Source organism: Diprion similis, chromosome 14 (genome assembly GCF_021155765.1).
Source record: "Diprion similis isolate iyDipSimi1 chromosome 14, iyDipSimi1.1, whole genome shotgun sequence".
Classification (NCBI taxonomy): domain Eukaryota; kingdom Metazoa; phylum Arthropoda; class Insecta; order Hymenoptera; family Diprionidae; genus Diprion; species Diprion similis.
The window spans coordinates 11,421,451-11,446,128 of NC_060118.1; the positions used below are offsets into that span (position 1 = coordinate 11,421,451).

The window sequence follows — 24,678 nt, forward strand, 5'->3', positions numbered from 1 at the left end:
AGCTCGTAAAGATGCAGCATCGTAGCCGCGTGCCTGGAGCAGCTTCATGGACTTGGAAGACTACTTTCGATGTATAGTATAGGTGGTTGACTATTATTTTTGTGTTTCTTACTATAAAAAGACGCATTGCAATCAGTTTCATTCTTGCAGGTATGAGCTTTTTAAATATTTTGTCGCACTTACTTATGTGGGTGGAAGACGAGTTTTGTCGTGGAATTTAGGTGGCAGACGATACTTTCTAGGCTTTTTATGTTTCAATTAATGCGTACAATAAGTTTCGCGTGAGCGACTGTACTTTTTTTTAATCAATTTTTTGCAGTTGTAACCCTCTTGTAGCCCCCCCCGTCGTGGGGGAGCGTTGGAAGGCGTTTATTACTATTATACGATACACGGATAACTAGTAGAAGAATAATGAAGATTGTGGATGTGGGCCGGAAATTACTGACGTTCCCTTGCGGACTGATCGAGGGATCGGACGTATCGAGGGTTCCAGTGGCTCAGAGATCGTGTGATCCAGTGATAGTAACCCCGTATCCGAGTGATCCAGTGACCCAGTGGTCGAGTGGTCGAGAGATCGAGTGATCCAGTGATCGAGTCAGGATGGCGATGGACCGGGAAAAGCGGGAATTCACTTTATCGGGAAAAGTCAGGAAAACGTCAGGGAGATATGATTGGGCATAGAGAAGAAAAACGTGCTGTTTTTAAAGAATCGTTTCCTAATTTCAGCTATGCTTTGTAAATTCAGTTAAGCTAACTTACGGAAATGGAATCGTTCAATTTGTAATTATTCCTGTGAAACGAATGCAATACTATGCATTTTTTAGATCCAAATTTATATATTCAAGGCGCACAACTTCTGGAGCTTTTAGTCGTGGAAACTGTCCAGCATTACCTAACATAAGTGTCGTGGGAAAATGTCGGAAAATTCTGAATGTTTTGACGGAAAAAGTCAGGGAAATAGTCAAGAAATTATATTTGACTGAAATTGTCGCCACCCTGATAATGCAAATCGATCGATCGCCCCTTTTGCTTGAGGATTTCGTAAACGGTATATGAAAAAGTAAATCACGCTCTATGTGTTAAGCCTTCAGCTTTACAAACAATCTTGTTACGCGGCACAACTGAGTTTTCAAGTTCAAATTGACCGTGCGTATTGCGCGTTGACTTGATATCTTTTGGTTCTGAGCGCGGCATTTGCAAGTCGGCGGTCAATTCACGGGGACAAAAATCGCGCAGTGTACAGTGATGGTGAAGAATCTTATCGTAAGTATTTATAGAACAAATCTGAGGTGTATGAAAGTATATTTTTAGTAACTGTATCTTCTCTTGTTTCAGGGCAACGAACTAATTTTTTTTAAGTATACCGTGAAATGTTAAGTCTTCACTCGAACGACATTGTTTTTGTCGATGCACGAACTTTAGTCATTGTGCTAATCGTATTTTCGTCTGTTTCAGCTAATCAAATCGTTTTTCCATTTCAGCTAATGAAACCTATTGTCTGTTTCAGTTAATCAAACTTTTTAACTGTTTCAGTTAATCATACTTTTTATCTGTTCTAGCTAATAAAACCTTTTACCTATTTCAGCTAATAAAATCTTTTGTCTATTCCAGCTAATGAATACTTTTTGCATACTGTTTCAACAAATCAAAACTTTTGTCTGTTTCAGCTAATCAAACTTTTTATCTGTTTCAGTTAATCAAACTTTTTATTTGTTTCAGTTAATCATACTTTTTGTTTTTCTAGCTAATGAAACCATTTGTCTGTTTAGCTAATAAAATCTTTTGTCTGTTCCAGCTAATGAAAACTTTTTGTATTGTTTCAGCAAACCAAACTTTTTAACTGTTTCAGTTAATTATACCTTTTATCTGTTCTAGCTAATGAAACCTTTTATCTGTTTCAGCTAATAAAATCTTTTATCTATTCCAGCTAATGAATACTTTTTGTACTGTTTCAACGAACCAAAACTTTTGTCTGTTTCAGATAATCAAACTTTTTAACTGTTTCAGCTAATCAAACTTTTTAACTGTTTCAGTTAATCATACCTTTTGTTTGTTCTAGCTAATGAAATCTTCAGTCTGTTCCAACTAATCACATCTTTTGTCTGTTTCAGCTAATAAAATCTTTCGTCTTTTCGATGAAATTTTTTTTAACTATGTAGTTTTGACGCGCGGTATTTTGCTGTTGCTTTAATTGATTCCCATTTTCACAAGTGTAATTATTTATTTCACGTCTTAGAGAAAAAAATTTTGAACAGGGCTGAAGTTCTGATTCAAATTTGACTGAAACGTGAAATAAATAATTACCGTGCTCCAACACGTGTCGAAAACACTATTAGTAGCACATCAATTATTTATTTCATGTCACAATCGAATTTGAATGAGAGTTTCAGCCCAAAGTTTCGGCTCGCGGCCACCAGGGGGGCGCTCCGGACACCAACATGACGATTCTGTTGACACATCGAGCTTATCGTGCTAACAACGTGAAGGTAGCACACCACTGATCAAGGCGGCCCAACTTCATTGCGGTGTAGGAACCAGAACGAAGTCCACAATATCGTGTTGGGCCCCTGGGCGCAACGAATAACGAATGACATTTCCCGTTGGTTGGATCTAACCAGGTATCCAGGTAATTACTGCCCAATTAGTGGTGAAACTCTTCGTATTAATCAAGTTCGATGCCAAGTTTATTGACCGTAAATTTTTATTTCCGATTTACAGCTCCACAAATTAACCAGCGAAACAAGGTTTTGAGGTTAACATGAATAATCAACAGCTAGGGAGCTTGATAAAATGGTTGGACACATTCGAGTTGCAAGCACCTCATTCGACCCCGGAGGATATCAGTGACGGTGTAGCTATGGCCGAGGCCTTGGCCCAGATAGCACCTGAATGGTTTACCGCTGTTTGGCGCTCCAAGATAAAGACAGAAGTGAGTTCAAACTGGCGTCTAAAAGTTAGCAATTTAAAGAAAATCATTGAGGCTGTTACCGAATACTATGTTGAGTGCCTGAATCAGCAGTTATCTGGCTACGTCAAGCCGGATGCAACCAAAATTGGCGAACACTGTGACCATAACGAACTCCGAAGGCTGTTACAACTGATTTTGGGATGCGCCGTTAACTGTAATCAGAAGCAACAGTATATAACTAAAATAATGGGGATGGAAGAGGTTGTGCAGCAAGTTATCATGCAGAGTATTCAAGAACTCGAAGGCTGCATGCAAGGGCCGCGGCTCAGCCTGGGGGCTAGTCTTAATTTTGAGTCGTTAGATTTTGGAGATGGCACTCAGCAGAGACTTCTGGTCGAGTTGCAAGCTGCTGTAGATTCTAGGGACCAGTTGGCCCAGCGTTGCCACGAGTTGGACCAACAGTTGTCTCTTCTGCAAGAAGAAAAGGCTGGTCTGATAGCTGAGACTAAAAAACTGCAAGAAAGGCTCGACGAGTTTGAAAATCCTGAGGATTCTGGGTCCAGTTTGAAATATTCTGGGCTCAGAAAACAACTGGAGAGTTTAAAGGATGAGATGTTCAAAATGGAATCATCCAGAGATGATTATAGACTCAAGGTTGAACTCCTGGAGAAAGAAGTTTTGGATCTTCATTCAAAACAGGAGGATTTACAAAAAGCTGCTGACAAGGCTAATCACCTTAAAGACGAGGTTGACGCACTCAGAGAAACTGCTGACAAAGTTACCAAGTATGAGTTGACGATCGAATCTTATAAGAAAAAAATGGAAGACCTGAGTGATTTGAGAAGACAAGTCAAGATTCTTGAAGACAAAAACATGGAATATGTTCAGGCCAATATGGAATACGAAGAAGAAGCAAAACGGGCTTCCATGTTGAGAAATCATTTAGAATTGTGCAAGAAGCAGTTGGCTGAAGTAAATCGGAAGCTTGACGAGGAAAGTAACAAGTCGGACAAACTCCAATTTGAGTCTAAAAAAATGGAGGCAAAGTTGAACGCTATTCAAAGAGAGAGAGACAGACTCATTATCGAGAGGGATGCCTTAAAGGAGAACAACGAGGAATTGAAATGCACTCAGCTACAGGCTGCTGAAAATTCTACTAAACCGGCAGACGTCGATGCAGTTGAGAATACGGAAATGATGTCTCCAGAAGTGAAAGAAAAGCTGTTACGTCTTCAGCATGAAAATAAAATGCTGAAACTCAATCAGAAGGGAACCGAGGATAAAGTACCCTCTGTTCAAGCTCTGCTCGATGATTCTGCGGAGATATTAAACACTTTGAGAGGTCAGAATCGGAAGGCCAATCAGCGTATAATTGAGCTTGAAAATCAGCTTGAAGAAGTTAAAGAAAGTCAAGTGGGTGGCGAAAACAAAGGCGACAGTGCCGGGTTCCAGAAAAAAATCAATCAGTTGATGGAAGAAGTTCGGAGGCTGCAAACTGAGTGCGAAAGATTGAACGTACAGCAAGAGGAACGTGAGGCTATGCTACAGTCTCAGAAACAGAAAATCTTCACACTGCAGGAAAGTCTCACTAGGAAAGAATGTGAAAATGCAGCATTAGACGACTGCCACAAAAAGTACGTTGAAAAAGCAAAGAAGGTTCTCAAAAGTCTGGAACTGAAGCCGAACGCTTCTTCTAACTCGGAGCTATTGACGCTTCGCATTCAAGTAATGGAGAAGCAAAAAATTATTGAAGAAATGGAAAAGTCCCACAAAGAGAATAAACTTCTTAAGGAAATGGAAGAAAAATTGATGGCCACTGCTTTCCACCAATTGGGTGTTGCTTGTCATAAAGAAGCGATTGATCAGCATTTAGCTGCACTTGGCGCTGGTCAAGGACAATCATTTTTAGCTAGACAACGACAGCCTTCGGCACGTAAAGCATTCCATCCGTCATATAACTCTAAGTAAAATTACGCAATGTCCTGATGCAATTTACAGTACAAGTTTCAATGAATTTTTGCATTGGCTGATTCATTGAAGTCACTTCAATTTTCATGCTGGCTGTTTTTATAACGAATTCTGTACTTTAGAACCGAGACTGTATTTCACTCGAAACTAACACTAAGGTTTCTATTTTATGGAACGATTATAAATAATAGATGCAATGAAAATATTGACTCAACTATAGTTGAAATTTTGCAAACAAGTCAAGAATGCTTCACACTGATAGCGTGTCCGTATATTGAAACACATATGAAGACAATTTTATAACTGTAAATAATAGTATAAGGTTGCATTTTCATTTTACAAAAATATTACTTATCTCCATGAAAGTTTTTATATAGTCGACGACTTGATGAAAAGTTGCTGAATGCGAAAGATATTATACAGGGATTCATCCTAATTGCAATAAAAAGGGAAAGAATTAGTATCTATTCATATGAAATTAGATAATGAATTTAAAGCAATTGCTCGAGATGTTTTCACGAAATCGTTTATATATCATTACTGGATTAGAACATCTCTAGTATTCAATATGTACAGAAAACGTCACAAATTTTCAGAATTGAGATCTATTTTATTTTGTTTAGAAAAATTATTTTAAAATCTAGGTAAATTGACAGTAAAAAATTTGATATACATATGATTACTAAAATCGTATGTAGTTTTCATCATAGCACATCAAATTTGATTGCTCGTTATTTTATTTTATTTTATTTTTACAATATTTTAACATACGTTATTATCACAGTATTTTTAATGCTATGTTACACGCGATTTACGAAGCTTATTAAAATTCTTATACATTTACTTGAATTAAGCTTATACTTACGAAATTTGTTGTAATTGTTATTTATGTTGACACTGATCTATTCTATGGTATTTCTAACTAATAGTGTAAATAAACTACGATATTTTAGGAATGTAATGAATTTATTCCAAAACTGTAGGACATATATTATTTATTACACATTTTTCAGTTGATTTTCATTCGTCGGATAGTCACGAAGACTGTTAAAGCCTGAGGCTTGATTAAAAACTGTACAAAGCCTTAATTCTCCCCTCTGGTTGAATTTTACAATAAATATATGATGTTCAGGTTAAATATTAATTACAGCTATTAGAAAATGATCCAACATGAAGTAAAAATTGCCGTATATATTGCAACAGCAATTTAATTCAGGAATGTTAAAATGCCCTGAATATTTGATTTTGTTACTACATTATTTTTCAATACATATCTGAATCATATTACGTTTGTGCTAAGCCTAGAGACATTATTTTAAGCATAATTTCCCTGTCTCTCTGTAATTCACTAACGAAATTGTTCACCCTACTATTACTGTTATTATTGTTAAGAAAGATCGATCGTCTTGTGTATTTCATTGTTTCTAAGTCTGTGTAACACCGCTGGTAGTAAAACACCGCAGCTAGTAAATCCCACACAGTGAATTCTGGCCACAAAACTTCAGTGAAGTAAATACAGCTGCAGGTGGTCTGGAAATTTTTTTTTTTTTTTTTTTTTTCTTTAGTACTTCAACAATGTAAATGTCTCTGAACTGAGGCATATTTTTTAATTTGAATTCTTGTTTTTTAAGTAATCAACGATCTCACCTGCCATAACAAGAAGTCACTGAATCGAACTTCGCCAGACGTTCGAATAACTAGATCAGGCTCAGGTGAATGATTGGTGTATAAGCATTCAGAAATTAATTCCTCGTTGATATCTTCCGTCAGAATATCACCCCTCTCAACTCCTCCAACAACGTCTTTGACTGCGTTAGTTATTTCATCCCTCGCTAAAAGCACAGGATTATCCAAATCTTACTAATCTTTTTGAAATGGTTGTAATTGTAATTAATAATGTATTTAACAAGCGGATATTTACATGTGTAGGAAAAAGCAACATTAAGGAATGCACGATTGTTATTTTTTGTGATGATCATGGCTTCTGCGATTAGTTTTTGTACATCCTTCGGAAGCAGCGATAAGTTTCCAATTACTCTTATGCAGACCCCATGCTCCATTAGCTTCTCTCTACAAACGAATTCATACAAAATGTTATTATATCTGTTTTTGTAATGAAACCCTATCAATCAACTATACCTCTCATCGAGTAGATTTTGAAACTTTTTTCTGGCGAGTTCCATCAGGCCATTTACTTCTTCTTCGCTCCTTTTAAAATTCTCTATACTGAAAGCATATACAGTGACTTCTGGTATCCCAAGTTCAAGACACCATTGAAGAGTCTCTGTTAATTTATCGAACCTGAAACAAATACAAAGAATAAGCGAATCAATTTCTGAACACTGCGTAGAAAAAAAAAAAATACTTTTGCACACTGATAGCAAATATGATTACCGTACCCCTTTGTGTGGCCGTCCACTTTTTTCACCCTATTTTTGTTAGCGTAACGTCTGTTACCGTCCATTATGAACGCGACGTGTTTAGGAACCGAGCCAGTCTTTAGCACTTTCACGGCCATTAGCTGGATCCAATTTAAAGTGTTCTCTCTGATCCAAGTAGACATTGTTATATTTTACCTAAAATAGAGATGTGGCTGTTTTGTAGGTTCAGGTTATGTTTTGTTCGTATAATTATTTCTTTCATTTAGTATGAATTTATGGTCAATAATCAGCACAACTTACTTTCCTTCGAGGTTTACGTGGAGTTATTTTTCTGTTGTGAAAAAAATTACGTAAGGCTGTGTCAACATGAAGTAAATATTTGACAGCTCGTCTTCCACGTTTTCAAATTCCCCTTTTACGGCTCAAAGAAACAACCAGCAGAAAATACCCCTCCCACCACGAATCACGAGACAGCGGCGAACGGCGCATGCGCGTTTCACTCCCAATTTCCCAGTCCGATTTTTCGTCATACACGCCATCTTATTATTTCCCCCACTCGACGCTCCGTTTCTTTCCGGTCTGTGTATTAATCCGCGCGTGATCTCGCATAATCGAGAATCCGAATCGGAGAAAATTTGGTAGGAATATTGTAAGTTTTGAGTGGCTTAGGGATCGACTAGTCTTAGGTTATTCACAAAGTAATTACGGAACTAATCCTGCAGTTTTATTTACCTCCATTTACCGTTATGCTGACCACTGTTATCGTTATGTATCGAACTACTTTTTGGCGAGTAAGCGTGTGTGTATACGTAGCGCGGTTACGGCCTCCGAGAGAAAATGAAATGTAAAATGGCAATGTTACGCTATGGGCCGGAAAAATAAATGTTATATGTACACCGTGAGTGAATAATCGTTGATTTATCGATAATAATGGAGGGCCACAAGTCAAGGAACGAGTCAGTGGTTGCTCCAGGTAACAAACGAACGAACGAGACTATCCGAGCGGCATTACTTGGCCCCCGAATCTGTATGCCATTGTAACCGAGCGTTGTTTCTTTCAGAGTTGTATTTCCTAATCGCCAAGTTTCTCGCCGCTGGACCTTGTCAGGAAACGGCTCAAGTGAGTATTTAATTAAGGGGTTGCTCAGGGGGTTATTCGGGCTAATGTTTAACGGTGATATTTTTGATTTTAGCTTCTGAAACGCGAATTAGAACGAGCTAAGGTGAGTCGATTGTTCACGTTGACGTTTTGCCGGGGGTCACTGTACACACAGCCAGTGGCTCCACATGGTTTGCACGTGGTTTCTACTTGTCAAAACATAAGAATTGCAAGGTCGTTAACCTTGCTTATCACTGCGCTTCTCCCCGCCCTTTTTAGAGCTCGGAAAAACGTGTGAAAATGACCATAAAATAAAAGCTCGAAAATATTCACTTTTTTTTTTTCGCAGATCCTGCCTCAGAGGAGGGACTGGGAGGGAAATCTGCACAATCAAACCTTCGAGGAATTGGTAAATATACATTAAAACGCAGCCGATTATTCTGCGTATAACGCCGAACGCGTACGGCATTCCATTGTCGACCACCTTCTCAGGTCCTCGTGTCCGTCATGGTCGAAACCAATTGTTGAAAGTTTGCTGGTTTATTGCATTACCGATCCACCCATCATTTCATCCGGGCGGCGACACACACGTAGAAACCTCATTGAAAATAACCTTTTACCCCTAGCGAACCGCCACCCTTGTATGTGTTTCCCCCCTCTTCTCCGATTTTCCACCTCCACTTACGCTCTCGATGACGTAATTCATCCCCCACCACGTCCGCATTCGTTTGTCCGAACTCCGACGACCAATCGCAGCTCTCCAACTACAGCTTATACCTATACTCATGGCTGATCAATGAGTAAATGTGTACGCACATTCACGTAGCGCACCTGTTGTGTGTGTATGTGTGGTGTGTGTATAGGACGTGACACACACTGGTAGAATCTCCGGGGCTCATTCGTACGTAGCCGGTTATTTATAGAGCGTCGTCTACGCTGGTGTGCAGCGTGTAATCGTACACGCAACACACACCTGCGCGTTATGTTGTACACACTTATTTAAAGAGTATATGAAGAAAACAACTCCATAGACTCCACAATTATGTTTTTTAACTAAACGAGCTTCCGTGATCCTCATTACAGAACCTGACGACGAAATGTTCATTATGTAGCATCTAGCTGATTACCACTTTATGCTTCTAGTAATCACATTTTAGTTAGGATTTTTTGTATTATATAAGCGATTAAAAAAATTTGGCAAATTAAAAAATGATATGAAATTTTTTTAATCGCTGTTCGGACATCCTAGGATTTTACTTGAGACAGCAAAAATTGCTGGAAGTATATATATTTTTTTTTGTTAGCCAGTAGTTGCCGGTAATAATTCACTTTCATTTTTTATAACGATTGTATCGTGTACAAACCTGTGCATTTTCAAGTACGGAAAAGGCAAGAATGTTATGCCAGAATCTTGTATTCAATAGACAGAGAAAAATGATAGAAATGGATATAATTCTTGGTCCATTTACTGAGCAATTATAGCAGAAGATAGACATTGTTGTACAATTGTTGATTCACATTTATAGCAATCGATTGCACACTAACTAATATGGAACATTCAATTTAGTGAAAATTAAATGTATACTATTATAAGCACCTTTTATCAACAGGAGCGTAAATATACACATATCGGGCCGCAACATTTATTGCAAATATGTGCTCGAATCGGTCCAGTCTTGGAGAAAGAGGTGCCGCCTTGTATTCCAGGAGCTGTATCGCTGCTTGGTGCAGGGCGTCAGTCTTTGCTGCGTACAAAGGAAGGTACGAGTGTAAAACGGTGCTGGAAATTCAGTGAATCTTATGAAAAAGAACTTTCTTCTTTCCAAATACCTGGGTTTAAACTAATCTCGTGTATTTGGATTTTTAGATTTCATGCAACAAATACTCGGAGTTTTAGCTTATTCGGTAAGGCAAGGAGGAAGACCGTTCCTCGATCCACCTGGCATTACAAACTGCCACAATATTGGTAGGCGAATACTCACTCGATATTTTTTACAATCTATTTTATGACTCAATTTGTTAGTATGCCTCGCAGAAAAACTAATAGCCAAGTTTTTTGTTCTCTGATTTTCAGTTCGTGTAATACAAGGAAGAGAAAACTCGGGACCTTTGACTCGGCGGCAAGCATTACCGACTAGATTTTACAGCAAAATGCAATTGTACAGACACACTTTGGGCCATTTATCAGCCGTGTATTGTGTTCTTTACGATCGCACTGGCAAATACATTATCACCGGTGCTGACGACCTGCTTGTTAAAGTATGGAGTGCGATAGACGGCAGACTTCTAGCAACCTTCAGGGGGGCTTCGTCTGAAATAATGGACATTGCCGTGAATTTCGATAATACTCTTCTGGCCGCCGGAAGCTTGGATCGAATTTTGAGGGTCTGGTGTTTCCAAACGATGTCTCCTGTGAGTGTATACTTTGATTAACAGAATTCTGGCTGTCCATTATGTCAATACAGATTACTGTAACATTGATTTCATTTCTCTCCCTAAGGTGGCTGTCTTATCGGGACATTCGGGCATGATTACGTCCGTCAACTTTTGTCCAATTTCGTGCAGCGGTGTTAATTACCTCGTATCTACAAGCACCGATGGCTCGGTAGCATTTTGGCCCCACACTAAAAACGGAAAAGAACGAGCAATGTTCCAGTGAGTATTAACGAAGCGTCTTTTTCTGGTTGGGAGATTTTCTCGAACCTTATGAAACATTTTTTATTACAGGACAAAGCCGATTCAATATCACGAAAAAATGCGTCCTGGTCAGGCTCAAATGATATGTGCATCGTTCAGTCCAGGGGGGGCTTTTATGGCAGCAGGATCCGCAGATCATAATGTCCGCGTTTATGCCATGCTTGGTGATGAAGGGCCACGCAGAGTGCTCGAAGTTGAGGCACACACAGACACAGTGGACAGTATTCAGTGGGCTCACTACGGTCTTCGCTTTATATCGGGATCCAAAGACGGCACTGCCAATGTGTGGCATTTTGAACAACAGCAATGGATAAACAGGAGACTTCTCATGACTACCAAACTTCCTGGGTAAGCCTATAATATTACTTGACATTTCATAAAACATGCTATTATCGTGGTCATTTTTCGTCAAATTAATCGAATCATTCTAAACAGATTCGTTGTCTTAATAGTTATTGGGTCAATTTTTCCTGCTTTCATCTCAAGCTGGAAATAAATGAAAGTAGTCGTAATATCCAAGTTTTCCTGCTTCCAGAGAACCCGAAGTAGAAGACGATACAAATAAGAAAGCCAAGGTAACCATGGTTAGTTGGGATGTCAGCGACGAGTGGGTAATCACAGCTGTTAACGATAGTTCGTTGAAAGTGTGGGACGTGAGAACTGGGGAGCTCAGGCAAGTCCTGAAAGGGCACAGAGACGAAGTCTTTGTTTTAGAATCTCATCCGACTGATCCGAGAGTTCTTTTGAGCGCGGGTCACGACGGGCAGCTTATTATATGGGACATACTGAGCACCGAGCCCGTGGCTTGCTTCCAGAATTTCATCGAAGGTCAAGGTCACGGCGCAGTGTTCGATGCGAAATGGGCACCAGACGGTACAATGCTTGCAGCGACAGATTCGCACGGCCACCTTCTCCTCTATGGGTTTGGTTCTGGCGTGCAAAGACTTAAAGTTGTAAGTTAAACCGTTGGTTTTCCTCCTGCCCAGCTGAAAGTTTTCTCCTCTTTGGCGTAGGGTGAAATTCATTCTGTTTAACATCCTTCCAGGTCCCTAAAGAACTTTTTTTCCACACGGATTACCGTCCGCTTATCAGGGATTCAAACCACTACGTTTTAGATGAGCAAACGCAAACGGCGCCTCATCTTATGCCTCCGCCATTTCTGGTTGACGTTGATGGTAACCCATATCCTCCTGCCTTGCAACGATTGGTTCCGGGCAGAGAGAATTGTCGTGGGGAACAATTGGTGCCAAATATAGCAGTCGGCGCTGGAGGTAGGGCAATATTTCGATGAAGATATTTGAGTACAGACATCGGTCTTACGCTTAAAACAGAATTTATCTTATCCAAAGAACGTTTACAACTTGTCCAGGAATGCAAGAAGTAATCGAAGGCTTACCCACTTTCGAGCCACGCTCCAATATTGATAGGCTAATCGAAGCTCTTGCTCAAAGGCAAAACATCAACGCTGAGGGAGAAAATATAGGCGACGAAGATAATCAAGGCGAACCACTGCTACGGCATATAGCTAGTCCTCGTGGAAGCAGGCCTGGATTACGCCGAGCCGGCGATGTCGAAGGAGTGAGACAAAGCAGTGGTAATTGGCAGAGAGACAACACAACCCCTTGGAACAAGCCTATCCTTGCGAGACCGATCAGCTATGCTGTTCTTGATACTATTACTAAAACGCTGTAAGTATCATACAATTGATTCATTCAGAATTGTTCTATTGGTATACGAAACAGCACTGATTTGGTTAAATCTGCGTCTTTTTAACAGCAACGCCACTGCAGAGATGGAACTTGAGCACTGGAGACGAGAGATGCGACGTAGACCCGTAACAGCAAACCCTACCGAAGGATTGGGTGGGGCGCGTGGTCTCTTGGGAAATCGTAAAAAAAATAGAGGCACGCGTCATGGGTACAGAACGAGAGCTGCTAGGGGCGAAGATCGGGAGGATGACGAGTTTGAGGTATTTTGAGATGAACTTGGAGAATGGGAATTGCTAGAGCGCATTTTATGACATATTTAGAAATTCTAATCTACTTTGGATTCGTAGAAATTTAGTTACCATTTCTGTTTGCACAGAATTCAGATAATGTGGATGTTACTGGGAGTTCAGCCAGCAGTAATAACAACGATTCTTCGGCACACGAAGAAGATTTATGTTCAGACAGCTCGAGCTCCGATTCCAGCAGCGAATATTCAGATTGGAACGCCCATCACGGTGTGAACTTGGAGCCACCGAAACGTAGTAAAAGAAAACCGGTAAAAAAACGTTCCGTCACACCACCAAGCGAGTCTGACAGAAGACGCAGTCAACGACCCAGAAAGAAGGTGAATATAGTATTTGAAATTTTTTTTAACTATTCTATATTTTACTTTCGAATTTTGAACAACACGAAGTTATCTGGCATTTTCTGTAATCTGTTTTTTTATAGATTATACCAGTGCCGAACGGTATTGGCGAAGTACCTGAGGCCTTCCGCCCACCGGAATGGTTATCCGCGATAATTCCGAGAAAAGCTCCTTACTATCCACAAATGGGCGATGAAATAGTATATTTTCGACAGGGTCACCAGTTCTACATCGACGCTGTTCGCAACAAGAAAGTTTACGAACTTAGTCCGCGTTGTGAGCCTTGGTCGAAGATGAATATAAGGGTATCCATTTATAATTTTTCTGACATATCAACATTGTTCAATAACCGTTACTTTAATCGCAACAATAACTTGCAGGCTCAAGAGTTTGTTAAAGTAGTGGGAATAAAGTACGAAATAAGACCACCCCGTCTTTGCTGTTTGAAATTGGCTGTGATGGACGAAGATGGTCGATTGACCGGCGATAATTTTACCATAAAATATCACGATATGGCGGATGTTTTGGATTTTCTTGTACTGCGACAAACGTTCGAAACAGCTCTGGCCCGCAGTTGGTCAGAAGGCGATCGCTTCAGATGCATGATCGATGATGGCTGGTGGATGGGACAAATTCAGTCGATGGAGCCGCTGGATGAGAACTTCCCAGAGTCATTTTTCATGTGCTTTCGCGTCAGATGGGACAACGGAGAATTCGAAAAGATGAGTCCGTGGGATCTCGAGCCAGTGGACGAGGACAGTAAGTCGCATCGAGATTCGAGTTTAGTTAATGTAGATGCTGGATAAGCAATCCGCATATACTTTTCTATCGCCTAGGACTTCCAGCAGAAATTGGCGGTGCGGTTCCTGTACTTCCCGAGGAAATCGAGGCGACCCTCTACCAGCCACATGCGGAAGAATGGCCGATGGGAGACAGGGAAGCTACTTGTCGCAGGATAATACGAGGCCTTGACCAAGTTATGACGCTTGCGATTGCAGAGCCATTTGTTGTCCCAGTTGATCTCAATATTTATCCTGCCTATGCGTTTGTCGTCGAGTACCCGATAGATTTATCGACAATCAAAGCACGGTTCGAGAATCATTTTTATAGGAGAATCACATCGGCTCAGTTTGACGTTAGGTACCTGGCGACTAATGCCGAACAATTTAATGAGCCTCATAGTCAAATTGTCAAACAGGCCAGAATAGTGACGGATTTATGCCTCAGAGTCATCAAGTGAGTAAATGAATATTCCTTTACGTTTGATTCACGTTTACCACGCCTTTATTTATTTCCTCTATTTTCAAATTCACAGAGATATGACCGAGCTCGACGTTCCAGCTGTTTATCATCAATTGGTAGACACGTATCAATCCTCAGATTCTGACGGAGATACGGTAGACAAAAACAGACCGTCAACCAGTTCTCAACAGCCTTCGTCTAGCAGAAGTTTGCGTTCGCAAGAAAGTATCAGCGACTGGAAAGTTGCTTGTCGACAATTACTAGAAAGTTTATGGCAGTGTGAGGATTCCATACCTTTCAGGTAAACAATTTGAACCAAAGAACATGAGTTCTTTTACATCCGATTTTGTTGCGTAGAATAACAATGTTTATTTTTTATTTGCAGAGAACCAGTCGACAGACTTGAACACCCCGATTATTACCAAATAATTGATACCCCAATGGATCTACGTACCGTTAAAGAAGATCTACTTGGCGGAAACTACGAGACTCCAATGGAGTTTTCTAAAGATATAAAGTTGATCTTCACAAATAGTAAAAATTACAACACCAACAAACGTTCGAGGGTGAGTTTACTTTGATAACAGCCTGACACTCAACGACAAATTGTCAGTGGTCCATTCTGGGAATAGTTTTTGGATTAACGCCGCATGCAGAAACTATTTTCTTCCTTTGCCTTTAGTTATTTTTTCTCACGAAATTTGGAATAATTAAACATGAAGCATTATAAGTGACTTCTATCCATTCCCAACTGATTTTAATGTCATGCTGTAAATTTGGCAAATACTCTTGGACCCAAAGCATATCAGAAAATTGAATAACTTTTGTTGGAAAAATCGATTTTAAAATATTACACCAGATAACATCGCCGATTATTTGTTCTTATCGCATTTATTTTTCACACTGTGGTAACTAGCCACTTACCAGAATGTACCTACAAAACGTACGCTAGTGATAAATACTTAATTTAGCACGCTTGATAAATCCTGATGGTAAAAATCAGAATAAGAATGAACAAAACAATCGTATCGTACGTAGAAGAGTTAACTACTCAGCTAGTTCCATTCTGCTAAGTAATACTTGCAGTGTTATTCATGATAGCAGTTTAAATATTGTATAATTGCATTGCTGCTTGACGTAGACACAGATTCTGGTAAGTCGCATTCATCTATTGTTAATCATTGGTGATGTAATTTCAGTGTACAGAAGATCTGCCCTATTTGTCGATATTTCTGTAACAATTTCAGTGCTAATACCTATATTACGCTTCACTTTTCAAAGATTCTTAATCAATTTGTTAACATTTGATTCTTATTTTTTCTTTATGCTTTCCTTGTGATATCGATAGTAATCCATCGTTTGTGCTCCTTTGGTGGTTCTTTTAAAACCCATGGTTCATTTTTTAAACACATATGCTTGCCCTGTATTCATCTATCTAACTCTTGTTTACACCCGACAATAATCAAGGAATTCTTGTTCAACAAATGTCGCAATTATTTGTTATCGATCTCCTTTCATATTTCATATGATATATAAATATATATATTTTTCAACTTTGTATATATTTGCATACTTCACCACAATTGATCATTTTTCATTTTGGCATGTCAAAATGGCTGGACTATTGTGGAGCACAATGATAACGTCTTTATTTCCATTTTATATTATCTTGATAGATATATTCGATGACAGTAAGACTGTCCGCCATGTTTGAGGAACATATGCGAAGGATTTTGTACAACTGGAAGTCCGCTAGGAGACGCAGTCAAATCAACAATGGGATTGCCAAAGGGAAGAGGAAGGCTTCGGCACGTTTAACTAACGGAGCTGGTAAAATTCATTCTCTTCTGTCTTTGGATGAAAGCGGGCTTTGACGGCATTTTTTATAACGTGTATAATATTTTTATTATTTGCTATTGTTTTTCTCTACGTAGGCTCATCAAGAGTGAGACCACCACCTAGCAGTGCTGAAGAAGAAGAAGAAGAGGAGGAGGAGGAAGAGGAGGAGGAAGAAGAGGAAGAGTTGGATGTTGATAATGTCGACAATAATGATAGGCAATCGGCACCAAAAACCACCAGGACTTCGCAGAATGCTGATGGACCTGGTAATTGAATATGAAGCTTCGACATGAGTATTCAGTGATAAGCTTTTGATTTGTTGTCTTCTTTAATTTGCTGTTTTATTCAATTTATTTTATCAGGCCCCTCTCGACTAGCTAACGGTCATGGTACCAGAGCCGGTGGCGGATCTCGTCCAAAGATTAGACTCAGGATATCCCGTAAGGTGACGCCGAGTAAGAAGAATGACAACAGCGACAGCGACCAAAGTGATGATTCTGAAGCGACGATTGAAAGTGAGAGCAGTGACAGTGCCCCAGTGCGAAAAACTAGGGCGGCGAGGAGGACTGTGGTTAGCAATGGGGCGGGTGATAGTGATTCTGGTGATAGTTACAAGCCAGGGGGACGTGGGAAACAGACGCGAAAGAATAGGGCTAAGAATGGAAAGTCTAGTCGACAGAATAAACCAAAAGCAAAACCGTTCGTAGTTGCGGACGACGATGATGATGAAGAGGAAGATAATCAGTTTATGGAGCCTGAAAGTACAGAGGATGAGAGCGAGGCGGAGGAAGTTGTTACTAGAAGTTCGAAAAGACAATTGCGAAAACTCCCGCCTGTTGAAGAGGTAACAAAGCAACAAGGAAAAGAAGACGAAGACGAAGACGACGACGAAGAGGAAGAGGAAGATGCAAGCGAGGAGGAAAAAAGTAAGGAAGAGGAAAGCGACGATGAATCGGACGAAAAAGAAACTCGGAGACAATCTGCAGCTCAAAGATTGCGTATCAATCAAGATAGCGACAGTGAAACGTCGGATGTACCCTTTGAAAGTTCGAGAAGTAAAAGAAACGAGAGAGTTTCGAGAGATTCTGACAGCCAAGACGCCGGCATCCAACCTCGAAGATCTGTTAAACGACCTCGTTATAACGTAGATAGCGACGAAAGTAATTCTGTACCCGTAAGAAATCGGCGAAAAATTAAACGGCGATATTATAACGAAGATAGCGACGAAAGTGTACCCGAACCTGCCATTAGTATCAGTAGTAGAGGAAGAGTGAGAAAAATGACTGCACGTGCAATGGCATTTCTTCGCGAGTCACCCTAGCGTCCGTCTACGAGTTAGTAATAATTAAAATTGTCAATAATCAGTGGTCAGAAGTTGCTGATGGAAAAAAATAAATTCCATAATCCATAATCAGATAGATTCGATCTAAGAAAAAGCGTTCAGACGAATCCAGTACTCACTCTAACCATATGTTTATGGATTGTCGAAAAACGACAGGTAATTGAACATGGTGAATAATTATTACGTTCTAATGAGATAAGCCCAACTATGAAAATTATGCGCAATAAGGAATCAGTTTACAATTTAAATAATATTTATCCGTCCAAACTTTATCCAAGTTTACTACGATCAAGAATTTTATCAACATTTGAGTTCTGGATGAAGGTCTGAAAAACGTTGAACAACTTGAAGAGGATCTGTAACAAATTCTCACCATTCGGAATGTCGAATCTGTCTTACCAAAGACAAAACAAGGTATACATAGATCAATTATAGGTAGATATGTTCAACCATCTGAGTTAAATCATGAGATAGCGGACCTCGAAAGCGGCAGTTGACTTCAATTCGAGGACAGGGAACAGAGTATTGTGTCTATATTGTACATGTAATAATTTATACTTTTGTTGCATCCAAAGTATTAGTCTTCTACAATCTTGTTTTACGAACACACATCTCTGTTCATGAGCGTTGTAATAATAGCTAGTAGTACAGTTGATACTTTACATTACTCATACATTTTTTTCTTACGTAATGATTAATAATATTACAAAGTGATAAATTTCTTTGGGTGTAACGGTGATATTTTTTTTCGAAAACAACGTTACTCTCGTAAGTACGAATGAAACGAGAAATAAAATAATGAAAACAAAAACAAAAAACAAAACTAAATGATAAATTTTTCACGCAAACAAACATCAGAGCAATTGTTGAACTATTCTCCGTGACATTTTAATTCACGAATGTGACATATATTATTCAAGTTTTATAAAGTCTTGCAACGACGTGATGAGATCATTAAGATTTAATTTGAAGAACATATTTTTGAAAATGAATTCAATTGACTGCGTTAAATTATGATTAAATTTTTTCCAGGTGTACTTATGTTTTAAGATATATTTGTTGAACATATTTTTTTAGATCATAAGATATAGAAATGGCAGTGCCTTTGTAAATCATAGTTATTCTCCCAGCATACTGCCACTCATTTAGCCTAAAATTATTGAATCCATCAATCAATCAATCAATCGCCAGGGAAGGTTGAAGAAAAGAAGAATAAATAATAATATAGTGTTTGCATTGTTAACAATTATTTTATTGTAATTCGTAAGTCATTCGTTACCAATACATTGGATAATAAGAGTGTTTTTCTAAAAGGCGTGCAGCGTCGTTGCGTTTTTTTCTCTTTTTCTTTTTACTGTAAATATAATTAATTCATGTCCGCGCAGCACCCTCTTCCGCACTGCTGAGAATCGGAACATTTATCGGCAGATGATATGTGTGTTGCTCGCTTACATCACGCGTATAATAAGTTTCAAATTATCTCTGCGAGCAAAAATAATGAAAAAGCGAGACTTGACGTGTGTTTTTTTTTTTTTCCTTTTCTTTTTGTAAATTCATCAAAAGACAGTGTAACGGATGAGGGAAAATAGAACAAAAGAAAAATAGAAAAAACGTGACGTAACTTAAAAAAAAAAGTGAAAAAAAAAAAATTAATTGTTGCAGTTCACCTCATTATTTTCTAACGTATTTTGTTTTTTCTTGCTTTGCTCCTTAGTTCGGCCGCTGCAAAAATGCTCTTTCCGTATATAGGTATATATAAAATGTGTGTATTGTATTATAAGATCTATTCATATATTATTAGTGTATAAAAAATTATAAAGTATACATTTCTCGAATCAACAAAGTAACGTGGATTAAGAAAATAATGTTTGTGCACAACTGCTGGAAGTCTTGACTGTCTCAAGCCATTGTGATATTAGCTTAAGAATTATATTCATTTAATAATAATAATAATAATAATAATAATCATAATCATAACAACAATATGATGGTAATAGTAGCAGTAGCAGTAGTAGTTGTAGTAATAGTAATAATATTAATAATAGAAATAACAATAATAATAATAATAATAATAATAATAATATAAATATTGATGATAAGATAACGATGGTTATTTTTTTAACGAGGCATTACTATGAGCAGGGCATATATCATGTCGACTTCACGGTTTTGAAGAACATTTTGACTGAGATTGCTATAATTTGGCAATGTATTATGTACTACAATCTACTGGAAATTCATGATTATGTTTATAATACAATAATTAACATATTTCCACGAGATATGACCTCTAATTTACTGTTGCATCAACGTAACGTTGCGTAACTAAGTATATATAGGTACGTAGGTACACCATTTATTAACGATAATACCCTAGAGAAGACTTATTACAGGTGAGTGATACGAATTTAACGATGTTTTTCTTTATTAACGCGTGGGCTCTGTTTAATATCTAACGAGAACTTTGTGCTCAGTTATATACAGTGTAGTTTTTGCATCCCACCGCTACCAATAAAAATTGATATGAAATTATTTCTAAACGACGTTGTGTCATTCAAACAGCGATCCCGTTTTTTGTACATCCATTTAAATGTTTTACCAATATATTTTACTTACTCTTTGATTTTAGTGTTACTATGAAAAACTGAAGTAGCGTAACAACAGTTCACATTATACGATATACATGATATGAAAGAGAGTGTAAAAAAAATGACGGGGTTGATAATTTCATTTTGCGGAATATGATAATTCATAATATGTTATTATATTCAATCGCCGTTAGAACATTATTTTGGAGTAACGCTATAGTTCCATGAAAAAAATAACTGTCGTGTTATCTTTCTTATTTTCAAGTTTTATATCTGAACAGTGTCGAGGGAATCTCCCATGCCATTCAAAAGATACGGAGTTTGAAATATATTTGTTTCCGAAATTTCTCTTCACTAACATTTAGTTAAACTTACAAAATTAGCAATACATAATCGGAAGAGGCTTTCAAATTAAAATCAAAATAATAATATGATAGTCTTTCTTTTATTATTATTGAATACAAAATAATTTCTTCAACCTAAGAATTTCATTTTTCTTTTCATTCGTGAGCTATCTGTATTATTGGCTATTTTCAAACTCTATGGTAATTGATTGATTTTATTTATTGTTGCCTTTGAAAACAAAAAAAAATGTAATGGCAGTGGTTAAACAGAATGGTCATGTAAATATAGTCTACACTCTACAGAGTATGCAGTTTGATACATTGCTTTTTCATGCATTAGTAATATTATTATTATTATTATTAATAATAATTTTTATATATATGCATATATATATATATATTTATAATATTTTATCCTCATATTTTATAGCTACTAAGCATTAACAATTGATTCTTTGTATGATAAGTCCGTGATATGATAAGCCAATATGTAGTTGATTTATTCTTCTTCTATTTTGCAGGGGAGCCGCCAAAGCCAAGCCAAGTAACAGTTTACATATTAATTATAATTCAGCTATACAAATTGTATATCAAAACTTATAAAATACCCAAAACCACGCTGGCGGCCCCCATCCTGCCCCTGCATTTCACATAGTTAAACTACGTTCAATATGTCTCTGATATGCGTTAGAGCCAGACTCGTTCTTGGTCGTCATTTACAATTAGGTTTATAAACCGTAGGTACATACCTATAGTATGTATGTGTTAAATAGATGATATATTCAAGGGATAAATTACAGTCGTCTCATCTCGGTAATACCCAAGAATGTTATTTCAATATATGTATAATCTATGGTTTAAATCCTGGCGGCGGTGGTGGTCCTCTTTGTCCGTTTGTTCTCGACGGATCTTCCGTCATTACTGTAACCAGTTCCTCGACAGCCTTACCCAAGTCTCCTGTTGATTGAAAAAATCCATTCGTACGTGTTATCAAAGTGAGACGTATCGTGATCCAGATATTAGCGATGTTACAAAAAATAACACCACCCATTAGTAGGGAAACATACATTTGTTATAAGAAAAAACCGACGGATTTGGAATATTTTTTATTGTTTCATATACGTGACAGTCGTCTTACCTCTTACATCCGTCCTGTTGCATGAAAGCAGTTAAGCATGTTTTGTTAATTTATTGTATGAAATGTGATTAGTTTTACTTGTTCATTTCTACTTATTAATAGTGTTGTTTCGCAAATGCGCAATATCGAGCCACCTGTACATAGGCAACCGGTGTCGCAAGAGTAACGTGAGTTGCCTGTACACAGGCGGACCCTTGCAATTTTCCTGCTTTGCGCATCTGCGAATACGTAGAACACAGCAAGCATGCAATAATCCGGTTGAAGCGTACCGACCTGCCATGTGCATCAGGTTGCCAACGTTATGTGATATGCTGTGTGAATGTGGCGGGGGTGGCGGTCGTTCCAGACTTCCTGCTCTGCCTTCACCCCATCCTCCACCACCTATGCCCATAATACTACCTCGTATACCAAACACCATACAGTTTTTCTATTCGGTTTCAGAACTTTGAACAACTTGCAAATAATTACTACATATTCAATTCGGGACTAACAGCAATCGTTTAAACCGAGTTCACAACCTGCGATGAAATGCCGGATGAGATTGGCGTTCGGTATGCCCTCTTCTAGTTTTTTTTGTTTTTTTCTAAATGATTAGGTATAGGCCTTATAGACCATTCCCATACCTCTTCTAGTTCAAATTTAACATCGATTATATTGTGCATGGATGCTCGGCACACGAGCACAATACGCGCGCGTAGTTATGTTAGAATCTCTACAACACCGCGTCCGATTATTCGCTTCCACCTGGACCGCCATTTTCGGACGAACCGAAATTGTGGAAAATTTTGAACGCACATAAGTAGATAGAAACGTGATGTTATATGATGAATATATTACAACATTAGCTTTTAATATGTTTATTTAATAACATAGACGTTTCTATTTATGTCCTTATACATGTTTCAAATTTTCCGCGCTTTCGGTTCGACAGAAAATAGCGGCCAAGATAGATGCGATCTGTTTTATAGGGACTGTGAAGCTAGATTTTCACGGTTAGTTTTTCACTGTGGCAGCGTAGCGCTGCTTACTGCCGTAGCATTTTCCTCGGCATTTTCCCGCTCGTAAATATCTAGCCTTACGCGAGCATACGCAAGTTGCTCGCAGCGCCATCTGCGACAGAAATTTGGCTCGAGAAACTTCTCCCTTTTCAGTGTATTCGATGCAGTCAACGTTTGATGACTAGTCTATGGTTTGATGCGCGCGCATTCTGATCTCGTTCACGAGCGGAAATATTAATTAATTTAAACCTGTCAGGATGTCGTTTTATATCTGCGATAAACTTTCAGTGACTTGTGTGAAGTAGAGTGTCGAGTGATTGGTGTGTACGGTAAATTGAAGATCTGCGGGTAAAATTCGACTTTCATCTACTCGCTAACACGACGCAGTTGCGGGGTCTTTTTAAAAGATTGTTTTAAACACGGTTTTCGTCACGTGATTACATTCCTCTAGTCTACATTCGCGAATATTAATTGTAAGCTTGAGATAATTGAAAGAACGAAAGTTATACCAAGTGTCGTATTATTATCACGTTTTTGTACGCACTGTGCACCGATGCTTAGTATATTAGAAATTTTCGGCAGTGACCAGTCGCTTAAAAGCTTGCATGAGGATGAAAAAAGATAGCTTTGACGATATTTTGATTACTCTGATTTCAGTTAGTTGAGCTGATATTTTTTTCCCCAACAGTTATTTTACAAATAATTATTCAACTACCGTTAGCATGAATATGAGAATTTATTGCGTGATTTCATTATGGGAAAGTCTTTGAAGTATGATTTCTAATGTTTCGATATCAGCATCCCAAAGCAACCATGTGAACATGTAATGAAATAGTGATAATTGTGAATAAAACAAACCTGGAGAATCGTGATAATGCCCGTTCATCTTCGCTGGGGAATCGGTGGCCAACTGCGACGCAGTTACACTTCGAGTTTGCAGGGTTCCAGTCTTTGAGGGTGATCCTGCATTGGGCTAGAAGGTAAACGATCATTTCTTACTCTCGTCACTTAACTCATCCAATTTTAAACTTACCGATATTCAAATAAATAACACATTGCCAAATAATTATGGAAAATTTACCTCGTCCAAAAGTTGTCTTAGCCTCTGTAGCTGCGCTTCTAATTGTCGATTATGGTCTTCGAGTATTTGTCTACGAGCCTCGAGTCTCCCTTTGTGTTGCCTCAACAGTTTAGCCTCGGCAATCATGTCGCAATCAGGTTGCCGGGTGCTGTGGCCGTCCTCAGGTGTGGAACCTGGAGTTTGATTAGAGCGCAGCCTTTCGTACTCGGCTTGAAGGGTCTCGTTCTCTTCTTCCAGTTCTCTGATCATCGCTTCGAGCTCTTCTCTCTGTTCGGCGTCTATTGCCGCCATTACTTGAACAGGACTCCTCGGAACGTTGATGTTGTCCGCGCCGTTGAGACTCTGACAGTAATGAGCTATCAGCTGATGCTCGTCGTCGCTATCCGGTGTTGAATTACTTCGCGTTCGCGATAGTTCAACCTCGGCTAAACGCGACGCGTACATCTCCAGTCTAGAATGCATGTCTTGACTCAGAGTGCTGTGCTGAGGCGACGGAGCTGGACTCTCCAGAGCGTCGCCTTCCAGAACTGTTTGCACAGGGAGATAACCGACTCTTGGATGCTTCTTGAAATATCGTTTGGACTTGAATTTGTTACGCAGCGCTCTTGTAAAGTCCCTTACGTCCTCGCCGGACGTTGTCTGTAAGTTATTGTCATTCAAATTGGCGATAAGATTCGAGAACTACGTTAGAGGCAGGA

General features: G+C 38.7%; 4 protein-coding genes across 8 annotated transcripts in view; 2 read left to right on the plus strand and 2 right to left on the minus strand.

The window, feature by feature from the left end:
* The first annotated feature begins 2,505 nt into the window (after positions 1–2,505).
* On the plus strand, positions 2,506–5,215 carry LOC124414749 (protein Hook homolog 3). The gene is made up of 2 exons (XM_046895804.1): positions 2,506–2,626; positions 2,719–5,215. Exon 2 carries the CDS (start codon positions 2,759–2,761, stop codon positions 4,874–4,876), a length of 2,118 nt encoding a protein of 705 aa, XP_046751760.1. The 5' UTR covers positions 2,506–2,626; positions 2,719–2,758; the 3' UTR covers positions 4,877–5,215.
* A 285-nt stretch (positions 5,216–5,500) lies between these two features.
* LOC124414760 (dehydrodolichyl diphosphate synthase complex subunit DHDDS) lies at positions 5,501–7,764 on the minus strand. 2 transcript variants are annotated; one of them, XM_046895826.1, is made up of 6 exons: positions 7,558–7,764; positions 7,276–7,452; positions 7,016–7,177; positions 6,798–6,946; positions 6,524–6,708; positions 5,501–6,406 (listed from the first exon to the last, which is right to left on the minus strand). In XM_046895826.1, the coding sequence occupies exons 2-6, from the start codon at positions 7,437–7,439 to the stop codon at positions 6,161–6,163; spliced, it is 906 nt and encodes a 301-aa protein (XP_046751782.1). In that variant the 5' UTR covers positions 7,440–7,452; positions 7,558–7,764; the 3' UTR covers positions 5,501–6,160. The 2 variants fall into 2 exon arrangements, with proteins under 2 accessions (XP_046751782.1, XP_046751783.1); XM_046895827.1 differs by having other exon boundaries at positions 7,276–7,469.
* A 66-nt stretch (positions 7,765–7,830) lies between these two features.
* Positions 7,831–19,311, plus strand: LOC124414742 (PH-interacting protein). 3 transcript variants are annotated; one of them, XM_046895786.1, is made up of 23 exons: positions 7,831–8,230; positions 8,319–8,377; positions 8,451–8,480; positions 8,706–8,765; positions 9,967–10,117; positions 10,224–10,322; positions 10,431–10,768; positions 10,857–11,011; positions 11,084–11,401; positions 11,589–12,006; positions 12,099–12,324; positions 12,423–12,741; positions 12,830–13,022; positions 13,139–13,387; positions 13,492–13,713; positions 13,789–14,167; positions 14,245–14,644; positions 14,724–14,951; positions 15,036–15,216; positions 15,792–15,803; positions 16,327–16,480; positions 16,585–16,755; positions 16,852–19,311. In XM_046895786.1, the coding sequence occupies exons 1-23, from the start codon at positions 8,188–8,190 to the stop codon at positions 17,808–17,810; spliced, it is 5,364 nt and encodes a 1,787-aa protein (XP_046751742.1). In that variant the 5' UTR covers positions 7,831–8,187; the 3' UTR covers positions 17,811–19,311. The 3 variants fall into 3 exon arrangements, with proteins under 3 accessions (XP_046751742.1, XP_046751744.1, XP_046751743.1); XM_046895788.1 differs by having other exon boundaries at positions 14,257–14,644; XM_046895787.1 differs by lacking the exon at positions 15,792–15,803.
* A 2,288-nt stretch (positions 19,312–21,599) lies between these two features.
* Positions 21,600–24,678, minus strand: part of LOC124414741 (dystrophin, isoforms A/C/F/G/H) — a 303,596-nt gene continuing 300,517 nt past the window's right edge. For both annotated transcript variants that reach the window (XM_046895783.1, XM_046895785.1), the window contains exons 51-54: positions 23,981–24,619; positions 23,758–23,872; positions 22,175–22,282; positions 21,600–21,720 (exon numbers count right to left, since the gene is read on the minus strand). In XM_046895783.1, coding sequence (XP_046751739.1) covers positions 21,614–21,720; positions 22,175–22,282; positions 23,758–23,872; positions 23,981–24,619 — 969 coding nt within the window. In that variant the 3' untranslated portion in view covers positions 21,600–21,613. The remainder of the gene's footprint in view (positions 21,721–22,174; positions 22,283–23,757; positions 23,873–23,980; positions 24,620–24,678) is intronic.